At 32.2% G+C, this 12,183-nt stretch overlaps 1 protein-coding gene across 4 annotated transcripts in view; it reads right to left on the bottom strand.

Moving 5' to 3' along the window:
- LOC126845817 (uncharacterized) overlaps nt 1-12,183 on the bottom strand; it is a 30,177-nt gene that overhangs the window by 265 nt on the left and 17,729 nt on the right. For 2 of the 4 annotated variants that reach the window (XM_050584741.1, XM_050584740.1), the window contains 9 exons: nt 2,515-2,667; nt 2,292-2,436; nt 2,112-2,210; nt 1,891-1,967; nt 1,658-1,829; nt 1,529-1,584; nt 1,280-1,448; nt 1,139-1,209; nt 133-301 (listed from right to left, as the gene is read on the bottom strand). In XM_050584741.1, the coding sequence (XP_050440698.1) occupies nt 133-301; nt 1,139-1,209; nt 1,280-1,448; nt 1,529-1,584; nt 1,658-1,829; nt 1,891-1,967; nt 2,112-2,210; nt 2,292-2,436; nt 2,515-2,571 (1,015 nt within the window). In that variant the 5' untranslated portion in view covers nt 2,572-2,667. Of the gene's footprint in view, nt 1-132; nt 302-452; nt 529-1,138; nt 1,210-1,279; nt 1,449-1,528; nt 1,585-1,657; nt 1,830-1,890; nt 1,968-2,111; nt 2,211-2,291; nt 2,437-2,514; nt 2,824-12,183 lie in introns of those variants that run through there. The other 2 variants (XM_050584744.1, XM_050584745.1) reach the window with 2 other exon arrangements.

Below are 12,183 nucleotides of genomic sequence, written 5' to 3'. Positions count from 1 at the left end.
GTTTTTTAGGCATATACTAGTTTTAGCTGTAAAAATATCTACACACACACAAAACCTCTTAAATCCTACTCTATGCTAGTCCTACCTACCTATGATGGTTATCAAAAATTAAGACTGATTCGGAATAATTACTGTCGGTATCGTTGTCTCTAATGAGAGAGTCGACGTCTTTGTTTGTGGTTAGATGTTTCGCCATTTCCTCAAATTCTTTTTTATCGAGTTCACCGTTTTGGTCGACGTCGTGCTCAGAGAAATCCCATACAACACTTCTAACTATAATTGTAGGACATACGGCTTTAGCCTGAGAAATCAACAAAGTAATTTAAGTACCTTTTTAGATTATGTAGTGCTAAAGAGAACGCTACCCGTTCGCTCTTCATGGCTGTGGAGTATTGAGTTCACCGAATTTTCATAGAAAAATCAAAGGGGGCACACATCGGTGGCTACTAAGTGCACAATTGTTGTAAGTCACAGAATTGAAATTGTTCAGGAATACAAATCACATTTTTTACTTTCAATAGGATTGTACTATAAAGTTTTCATTGTAAATGTAAATACCACTATTTATGCAACGAAATGTATAAATTTGATAATTAAACAACATTAATAAAAACAAAACTAAGCGCATTTAATTTTGCTATCTATTGGTATGGAAAAGTGTATAATGGATAGTTTAAGCTCTAAATTAAGATTTTATAAAAAAAAATATTCCCATACGTATGTACTAGAGGTCCCTATTACACGTGTATTCGATCACACGTGAAACCCGTGTACTTAACGTACACGTGTATATACACGTGTAATTATAAGTACACGTGTATTCAAAAAAAAATATTTTTGTTATTAATTTTAGTTTTACGTTTAATATCACGTCTATTTAATTATACGAACTCAAACACAAGTATAATTGTTTAAGTACGTTAACTCAAACTAAAATTTTTGACAAAATACATTTTTTTAAATACACGTGTATTTATAAATACACGTGTATGTAAATTACACGGGTTTCTTGTACACGTGTATTTAAATTACACGTTTAAGATTCACGGGCACTAGTCTGTACTCTTTTAATAAACGGGTGGGTGCGTCCTCATAAAAGCGTAAAAAAGCCAATGTTAATAAAATTGTAAATAATTACATTTATGTCGGCCACTTTGTTGTATTCTGCTAAAACAATCAACAGCTCTTGCAACTCCAAAGGGCCCTTTCCTAAAACAAAACATTAATAACAAGACCAATATTAATAACAAACGAGACAAGTTAAAAAATATATTCTTACGAGTGGGATTGGGATGGAAAACCAACAGGCCTTCGTAGTCATCATTAACTATAGACAACTTCGTGAACATATTTTTTATTTCAACCGGGTCAATGTGATCGCCTTTTATTTTGTGATTCTTGTGCAAATCGATCATCTCCTGAACCTGATACATTTCTAGACCTCTGCCCTGAGTACAAGTATTCAAATCATGTAAACCATTAAATGTGTGTATTTCGTCAAGCCTTTAACGAAACCATGAATCCTTACTTCTGGTTTTACTTTCAAAAATTCATACAAGAACTCGGCGGCGTTAAATGTTTCATCTTGTATAAAAATAAAAATTTTAATTATCAACCTTGGCAAAATAAGTAGACCGTTTCGTTAACTCGATAATACCTTCTTCAAATGCGCCTTCTAAATTTTCTTTGACGCATTTTTCTAGGTTTAAAGCGTCAATGACTTGTATTACTTCTTTGTAGTCAAGTAGACCATCGTGTTTGCCGCTTTGGTCGCATTTGTTGAACAAGCCCACGAAAACTGTTATTTCGTAAGACGAAAAACTTTGTGACTAAAAACGTGAATTGACATAAGAAAATCAGAGTATTTCGAAAAAAATGGTTCGTTATTACCGTGAAGTCATCAAATTTCTTTTCGGTATTGGCCAGAAATACCAAAAGATCTTGTACTTGTTGAGCGTCAGTCCTGCCTATAGTTAACAATAAAATGGAAAACAATGACCAGTTGTTAAATACTGGAAAGACGGATATTATTTTTTACAGACTATTTTTTTTTAAGTATCGTTTTACTACAATCGAAAAGTTTAAGCCCTGTTTAAAAGATACTTTTTTACCTTCTTTGTATTCAAAATCTAAAATACTATTCATGCTAATTTCTAGTCCCATTTTCACGATATCTTCCATTGAACTGTCGTCTATACAATTTTCGTGCTCTGTGAATACAATACAAATCTGTTTAAAACATTCGATTACAACCGAAAAGTTTAATAACTGTTTTAAAGACACTTTATTACCTTCTTCGTTTTCGGAATGTGAAAAATTTTTCATGCAATTTCTTAGTTCTATTTCCACGTTTTCTCCCTTGAAAATGTTTCCTACACAGTGTATTGTGAATAGATAATCAATAATTTCTATTTGTCTCATATTGAGTCCGACACTCTATAAATCATAATAAGTACAATAATATTAATACACACTATTAACGACCAACTTTTTTTTTTTTTCATGTGGTTTTACCTGTGTCGCGGTCACAAAGTACAACGCGAAAAGGATAACAGCAGTTTTGAAATGCATGATGGTAGTTTTTTTGTCAAACACTTTGTGGAACCAAAAGTAAGTCTTCGATACCAAATTCGGATGAACAGTGAAATTTGATTCGACTCGAGGTATCTTTCATATGGTGCGATTGACAAAAACAACACATATAAAATATTGGTAGGTAGTTGTTTTTCGTTTTATTTGATTCACATATTATACAGGTACTTAAGAAAATATGTTCTTTGACCCAAATGCACAGTTGTAAACACAGTGTGATCCAGAAAAATACTGCATACAATTTACTTATGTGAAATAAAATAACGATATATTTTTATACGCTATAAATCGCACAGAACAAGAACAATATAGCGAACGATAAGTGTTGTTAAATCTTCACATAATAATATTATTTTTTAAAGAGAAAAAAAATAATTTTCCTACACTATACTATGCTATTGTATTTATTCGAGGGATGAGAAAATCCTTCTTAATTATGTCACCAATAAGCTATCCAAACAACTGAGATCCATAGATCTGAATCAAAATATATGAAAATAAATATTCTACGTGTTATGTTATATTCGCGGTGGTACCAAAAGCAAACATGTTTACTGATATGTGCTGATAATGTTTAGACTGATACGGATTGTTAGCTTACCGCTAAAATGATTTGCATTATCCAAAGGTACCAAACATTCCAAACTGCTGAAAATGCTGTTTACTGATACGAGCAAATATTTTATTGAACATTTAACAATTTTCACATTAAAACATCGCCAAAACGGTTATCAGAAAACCGTTTGCTTTCAATACCTTCGCCTACCTAAATACTTGTTATCAGTACTTCTTATCAGTGTACGTTATTATTATAAATAGCGTTTACAATAGTTTCGGCACTATAATTCAGCCCTACTGCATTAAGCTTAAACAAATCAAAAATCTTTTGTTTTACAATGGAGTGCACTATCTGGTTTTATTTAATCTGTGGTGTAACGCGAAATTTCTCGTATCCAGCCCATTTACAACCGATAGTCCCACTACTGTCACTAGCGTATGGTTATATTAGACATGGGGGTAACGTAATTCACCTGCCACGCTTGTAATTTATATAAGACTCACCCAAGTCAGTAACGGGGTAGACCGGTTTAGATCTTTGCCCCGTCCAACGGATCTATAGAAGTCAAATATTTAAAAAGGGAAATTAATAAATAAAAAAAACGGCCAGAAGACGGAGAAAACCGTTTACTTTTCACAATATAATAGCTCTAGCCGATTGAGTTCCTTGGAAGAAAAACGATTGTAACGGTATTTTCAAATTCTTATTTTATAATAGAAGATCCATAGATAATTATGTGTGACAAACCTTGGCGCAGGTGTGTATTGTTTTGTCGGTATCGACTATACCAACGGGGCCAACCACAATATTATATCACAGTAAATTTGACTAAATATTATACTACCAGAGCAAACATTTTCACCTCCCCTCGAACGAGATACGTTTTCCGAAAGCTGCTTAAAAAATAGTTTACACACTGACTTATACGTTTTAAGAGTCGCTGTTTTATAAAAATTGTATCGACTTTTCTATTTATCTTTAATTTTCAGAGTCAGGTAGAGTTAATAGAGTGGTTATGGGTTGTTTTCCAGTTTTGTACAGTTTTTTATGTGGCATATGAAATAATGATGTAGTTCTTTTTTGTTTTTAAATAATACACTTTTTATCCTATATACTTATTCGGGATTTATATTATCTCAGATGGAGCCTCAAATTTGTTTCCATTCAATTGCATTCAATTACTCTAATGAACTAACATATTACGCCATACTATTAAATTCTAATTACATATTATATCTAATGTGAAGTTTATCAATAATACAATTTGCATGTACTTACCGTCTTCAGGTAAGCTCAAGTATCTGGCTGAAACATGGAAAACAAGCCGCCGCTGTCAGTCTCTACAATTTACTAACAGCACACATAAAGTCGTTCAAAGCATGGTTAGGTTTAATTTGATGAATTATTTATCTTTTGTAATTTTATATGATATTTGTTTTATAGCTCAATCGCTTATTTGTTAAAGTTTCCGTAAAAGCGAATTGGGTTTTTTGTTGCATTTTCTACGAAAATTGTATGGTTATAAATTATGTCAATATTTATTTTAGAAAATTATTATTTTCGTTTCGACAAACTTAAAATTTTAATGTTCTGAAGTAAATCTCATCGACTACCCAAGCGCAGTATATATATATATTGAAACGGTATAAATAAATAAGTACCTACTTATTGCGACCAGTTAAACAGTTGTTTATTTATTTAAACGTTTTTTGTTCGTCAGTCATCGGGAAATTTTGCAAGTTTTCAATATGTGTGTTTTCGTTAAAATAATTATAATAACGTTTTGTCTGTGTGCGTCGCCAAAGCTGTTTGTTAACAGTATCACAATACCAGTGGAAATTGACCATTTACAAGTACGTGATGTGATGCAGCTGCTCATGTTATGCTGCAGGTTTATGGATTTAAAAATGCGCAATGGAACTATTTACACTTTGACAAACAAAAGCCAAGCTCTGTTAGTCGGGCATAAGGTACTGCGAAATTTGTGGACTACCACCTGCAGGTTGTCGATAGGACTTTGTTCGAAATTTGGGACGACATCTGTTACCGGAGTTATTGTTAAGAGTAGTAAACGTCGTGGAGAGCGTTGGCGCATTCCTCCTTACCAAAATATTTCTGTACGCCCGTGACATTGTGGAGTTATCGCCAACACCCCGGAAAATGCTAGGGCTCATTCTGCCGGCTATGAATAAAATCTATCTAAAATTCTATCAACTTTCCATACCTCGTATACCGATCGAAGAACTAAGCGGAATAATTCGATCGTACGTGCGTACATTTATTATTACTTCTACGGTTGTGGCAAATTTCAACACGCGAGTAATAGATTTATGGACACGTATAGTTACTTAAATGGGTTCGTGGACATCGGTGATATTGACCTGGAAAACTTTGACCCAGACACAAACACCCCAGAAGAGTTTTTGAATCTTCAAAGAGAATTCGTACAGACGAACGTCAATCATTATTTTGTTCTTATTGCTTTCGGTGAAGTGCAATTTCAACAGTCTCCGAGGACTTTTTATAATAGTATTATTTAAATGCAAATTATTTTATAGCTTATTATTATGTAGTTAATTAAATATGAATTTATAATAGCTTAACGTTTGTCAATATGATTGATCTTTAAAAAACTGTAGAAAATATTAAACAGCAAGCACACATATATATAGTAAATGTTTTGTTTATTAGACATTACATTTAACCACATGTAAGCACTGTTACAATCATTTTTTAATTAATTGCATGTCATTTAATATACTTATTCCATCAATGTTAAAAGAAAAATTGTGTTATGTACTATTGTATTGATCTAGTATGCTGTCTTATATGGCAACCTATGTTTTAGGCAGCCCGCTTGATTTTTTTAAAATAAAGTTGCTTCTCTCCCTATTATATTCCTTGATAATACCATATTTGTTTATGTTTACTAAAAGGATTTTGATGTGACTCATTGGAGGCAACTATAAAAATGGACTGCGTACTTAACTGCCATTTTTTTTTTCGACAAGGATATTATGTCTTTTGGCTCGGGGTCAATAAAAAAAATCTGTGGATCACGCTGAACGTTATCGAAGAACATTTGTGCGTGTGGCGCGATCTAGCGGTTGTTTTTTTGAATGAAAGAACTGATAAATATTTAATAGAATATTAAGATCCGTGGATTAACCTAACCTAATACGGAATTGGCGGGAATAAGGCCGACAAAAATGAGAAAATTTAGTAATATTTTTATACATTTTTGAAAATGCCTCGCAAATGTAGCGTGCATTTATGTAAAAGTGTTTTAAACAATACAATAAAATGAACTCTATTTAAATGCCCCAAGGAAAAAATGTTTTCCAAATCAAACCATTTCAAAGGCGAATGGCAAAAGTTCAGTGGCAAATTTTGTGTGTCAAAATCATTTTTTACCTGACGATTTAGTGTAAATTAATATTTTTAGGAAAGACTCATTCAAGCAAATCCGAATCTGCGTTTACCAATTTAAAATCCAGAGGCAATTAATAAATGAACATTTTCATAAATTAATAACTACAATAGAAAACTCTTTTTTAAAACATTGTACGGAGGCTAGAGGTGTCTTTCAAGACACATTTGATGATGTGTTAAACAATAACGCCAGTGTACTTACATGTCCTTGTGAAGAACATAAGAATGAAGTACTGATGTTCATTCGTAAATATTATACCTATTACTACAAGGATGAGACAGTTGACAAACATACAAAATAAAAACCTAAACAAAATTAATTCGAAGAAGAAAAAATTAGCAAAATTAGTTACTTTAAATATAATGTATAATAGTGAATATTATATTGTATTAAACTTGTTTTGTTTAGTATTTTTGTGTGCAATTACTGACTGATCTATAGATGGCGTTAAGAGCGTCTTTGTACTAGCAAGCGTTGTACTTTGGTTCCATTGATATGAGTGTCGTTTCCAGTCCTGTATGTGGTGATAAGATATAAGAGATTAGAGATAAGATATTATTTTACATAAATAGATTAGATATATAAGGATAGTCATATTCATTTGTGCCTACACTTACTTACTGGCGAACCACGGAAATTGATTTATGAGAAATGTTAAATATTGATAAATGTTGCCTGTAAATCGATTAAGGTCAGATATTATAAAACTACTAAAAAACGTTTGGTCAGAACATATTATAATTAAGACTCTACTACCATCATATATCGCGAGGAGATTACAGATCAGAAATAGTCATATAATTATTAGGACATATCCATGTATTGATGTATTTGCATGAAGTGTGGACACTCTTAACTGAATTTTTTAGCATTAAAAGTGATAATTATTAATAATAAAACCACCCAACTAATAAAATAAAGAACAATAGGATTTATTATTTATCGTTAAATCATTTTACCTACTTACATTTTATGCAATAAAACGAGAATCGAATTCTTCCAAGCTTAACTGATGTTCAGTATACACACTATTCGGATGGGTTTATTTCTATAAAAACATTCTCATTCAAACTGATCCTGATTCTTTACTAGTTTTTATATTTATACCCACTCCTAGATAATCTAACAGAAACGCCCTCAGTGCCCAGCTTCCTTAGGTATAACAAGTGATTTAAAGAAGTAATTTGTCTCCAAACGCAGAATTGTTGTATAGGGTGTCTCAAAAAGAACGCCGGATTTAAATCTGTTATAAATTAAATTGATTTCTCTTAAAAAAACATAACAAATATATCATTCTCTTCAGGAGAAGTTTAGGTTTAACAGTGAAAAACAATATCGGGCATATGACCGCCCTACTAGCCCTACATGCGATTATTCTTTCCATAAAATTTACCATCACCCGATGCAAAGCGCATTATTTTTAACGAAGCCCATTTCCATTTAAACGGGTTGTTAGCAGAATTGTCGAATATGGGGATCTGAGAACCCAAGAGTGATCCAAGAAAAAGAAATGCAACCTCAAAGAGTTACGGTTTGGTGTGGAATTTGGAGTGGGTGTTTGATCGGTCCTTACTTTTTCGAAAACAAAAGGAAATGCTGTTACAGTGAATAGGGTTCGTTACCGTGCTATGGTCAGTAATTTTCTTTGGCCTCTGATTTGGCCGTAGATTTTTTCTTATGGGGATACACTAAGTCACGAGTTTACCAGAACAAAGTCCGAAATGTCTTGGAACTTAAGCAAGAAATTCGTCGTGTCCTCAACGAACTTGATGGGGCAATGTGTGATCGAGTGATGGTAAATTTTATGGAAAGAATAATCGCCTGTGGGGCTAGTAGGAGGGGGGGGGTCATATGCCCGATATTGTTTTTCACTGTTAAACTTAAACTTCTCCTGAAGAGAATAATATATTTGTTATGTTTTTTTAAAATCAGTTTAATTTATAGCAAATTTAAATCTGGCGTTCTTTTTGAGACACCCTATATATTGTTGTTTAAGGACGAATAAATGAGAACTATAGAACCAAGCACAAAAAAAAACAAATTCCATAAATTTTTTTTCTATAATGTATTTTTTTTTTCATTGTTTAATTAATAAATTGACACCTTGCCATCACCCCTTCCAAAAGTAAATCGTAAAATTGAAAAACTAATGCCAATTTCGGAATCAGCAACCCCACAAACATATTATGTTGTCTTTGATAAACTATCGAAGCTAAAAACAAAATACGCGTTCAAAAATGTTTTAGCTGTCTGTAAACACAATAGGTATACACAACGCCGTATAAGCGGATTGTTTTTTTTTTTCATGCGACTTCTTCAAATTTGATAAAAGTACAATTTTCTTTGTATAATAATGTCAATATTTAATATGGAATATGTTGTTTTCGTTTAAAGAAGTTCGAATTTCTAGCGTTCTGAAATTTCGAATGAAAATCCTATCGACAAAGTGCAGTGTCGATATTGGAACGGTATAAAAAACACTTATTGCGACCATCGGCGCAGAAGAAAATTGTGTTGTGAGAATTTCTAAGTTTTTTTTATTTTTTATTCAAACGTTTTATCGGCCGCAGACTAATTTTGTTAGTTTTCGACATGTGTGTTTCCGTCAGAATAATTATAATGATGTTTTGTCTTTGTGCTTCGCTTAAGATGTTTGACAGCACTATACCATTACCGTTGGACATAGATAATTTAAACGGAAACCAAGTGAGCGAGTTGCTCATAGTGTGCTTCAAGTTTAGTGTTTTAAAAATGAACGGTGGAACTATTTACGCTGCGCCATATAAACGCCTTCTTCCGTTGACCGGCCATATCACGAACACGGATATGATCTACGACGGTACTGCCAAGTTTATGATCTACCGTATACAGACCGAAAATAAGAATTTGTTCCAATTGTGGAACGAGTTGTCGGATCGACGTAATCTCCCGGAAATACCGTTAAGATTAAAAAACGTCGTGGAGAGCGTTGGCATATCCCTCCTTATCAATATGAGTATGTACTCCTTTAGCGCTGTGGTGTTATCGCCAACACCCCGGGCGCGGTTGGGGCTCATTCTACCAGCTTTGGATCAAATATCTATCATATTTAGACAATTATCCATTCCTCGTATGCCGATCGAACATCTAAGAGGAATCCTTCAATTGTACAGGACTGATGCTGTTGCACCCGAAGTAGTGGTGAATTTTCAACACGAGAATATTAAATTCATGGACACGTATAGTTACCTAAATCGGTTCGTAGACATTGGAAATAATGGCCTGGGCGAATTTGACGCAAACCGTCACACCGCAGAAGAGTATTTGAATATCCAGCTAGAATTCATACGCACGAAGGTCGATAATTATTTTGTTCAACTTGCTTTGGGTACAGGTCGATAGCTACATTCTCAATGGATTTATTATAATAGTATTTTTTTTATTTACAAATTATTTTTTCACTTCAATTATTATTACACCCCGTAAAAAATATTATACAAAAAAAATTATATGAAAATTTGTTTAAATATACAGTTGTAAGTTGATATTTATTTTATTGTTTTGCTAATATAAAATTATATTTAACCATCCGTGTAAGAGCTGTTACATTAATTTTGAATAAATTGTATGTATATCTATATATATATATATTTTTTTTTTCTGCACACCTAACATAAGTATCATATTCCTTGTTAACGCCATATTTATTATTATATATTTGTGAATTATTAACAATATAACCACCTAGTTTATAAACTAAAGAACAATAGGATTTATTATTTATCGTTGAATCATATTTTCAACTACTTATATTTTATACAATTATAAAAGAATCGATTTCTTCTAAGCGAAGAAACTGATGCTCAGTGTAAACACCCTTCGGTTAGTTTGATTTCTATAAAACCTGATTTTTATACTTTCTTTTCTTTTCTCGCCTTGGTTTTAAAATATTGTTCACATGCATTTTTTTTCATACATATGTATAAAATTTCAGTAGTTACACGTCATAAGTGACATAACAAAATATATTAAAACTGTATGCAAAAAAAAGAGTACAAATTACAGACACGGTACACATTGAGAACCATCGGACCTATGTCATTTTTCACACGTTATTTTATTAAAAATGTAAAATATTTCGTCTTGTGAATATTCAAAACGGCAGTTGAAAAAAAAATTTATTGAAATACATGTGTGCAAAAATCCTAAAACAGTTTGCCAGTGCGAGAATACTGTCAGCCTATGATTTATTGTAACCTTTGAGTTGTAATGTTACAAGTGCAGCTCACAAAAATGCAAACAAAATACAATTTTCGATGCCAACGTTTTTATACATTGAAAATATTTCTAAAAAGACAAAATTATTTGGCATAACAGACAGAGGGTACATATTAAAATCATTGTACCTATGTACATTTTTATAACAGAGTTCAGATATTTAACTTAATATCGGGACAGAAAAAAAATAAGCTCAAAATAAAATATAAAATTATCTTGAAATATAAGACAACAGCGTGTGGGTTTATTCGTATCAAATATACGTCACATATTGTGTTAACAAAGAAAAACAAAATTCTGTAACGGTAGAAATACCATTAACGATAAAACGTTGTGTCTGCCTAATGACAGTAATGTGCTTAAAAATGTACTTTTCGATATTATGAAGTGGATACGATTAGGGCTGATCGTCTGTCTAAACTGATTTATCGCCATAGATATTCAGATATATATCGTAACTAACTATTCAATAAAAACGTTTGAATGGATATTATATTATTATTCTTAATTATCACCTATCTCTTATCACTTATCACTTACCTGTTATCACTTGTCTCCTTTTGTCATCCCTTATAATTTATATCTTGAAATATATTGTCATTCATATAAATGTAATACACATCAGGGTGGGATGACACCACTTTTACCAAAAACCATGTTATTATCCATGGTACACTTTTCCTAATCGACATTATTTTCCAGGGACCATTTGTTCTGTTAACCCCTTGTTCCAAACTGAAAAAATAATAGATTGGAAAAAGCGGTTATTGGGTCGTTAGTTTTTACACTTACAACAATATTTCCCAATTTCAAAATATCCTATAGAAAATATGGCTTATGTGTAATTTTGGATATTTTCATACTTTGGAAAATTAGATAATTAGTACCTAATATAACTTTTATAACAATTTATCTATTGTCGTTTTTTCTATTTAAATAAGTTACTGCTTTCTTGGATTACTCATCTCGTGTTTAGTTTCATTTTGAAATCATTTTTTACGAATTCATAGTCATAAACATGAGGGCGGATGTACGCTCCTCACCGTGGGCTTTAAAGCTTCGGCACTCACTAAATCCTAAATTTAACTGCTAATACAGCCATAGCCGTCCAAAATTCACACTTATTCATTCATTAGTTCATTTTAATCATATTTCATATTGCATACAACAGAAAACGGTTAGACTTAAATTGTTTAATATTAAATGTTGGGTAATTATTAGCGTCTTGAATGGATTATTCATACATTTTTAGAGCATTTTTCCCAACCCCATCTACCTTTATACGTTGTCCATAAAATGAAAACCGTACATCGCCGGACTTCGTAGGTTCATCATTATGAGA

Source organism: Adelges cooleyi, unplaced genomic scaffold (genome assembly GCF_023614345.1).
Source record: "Adelges cooleyi isolate 19-005CV unplaced genomic scaffold, UGA_ACOO_1.1 ACOO_flye_CR_arks_rails_tigmint_CR_PRNA_8, whole genome shotgun sequence".
Lineage (NCBI taxonomy): Eukaryota > Metazoa > Arthropoda > Insecta > Hemiptera > Adelgidae > Adelges > Adelges cooleyi.
This window is presented reverse-complemented; position numbering and strand designations above follow the sequence as displayed.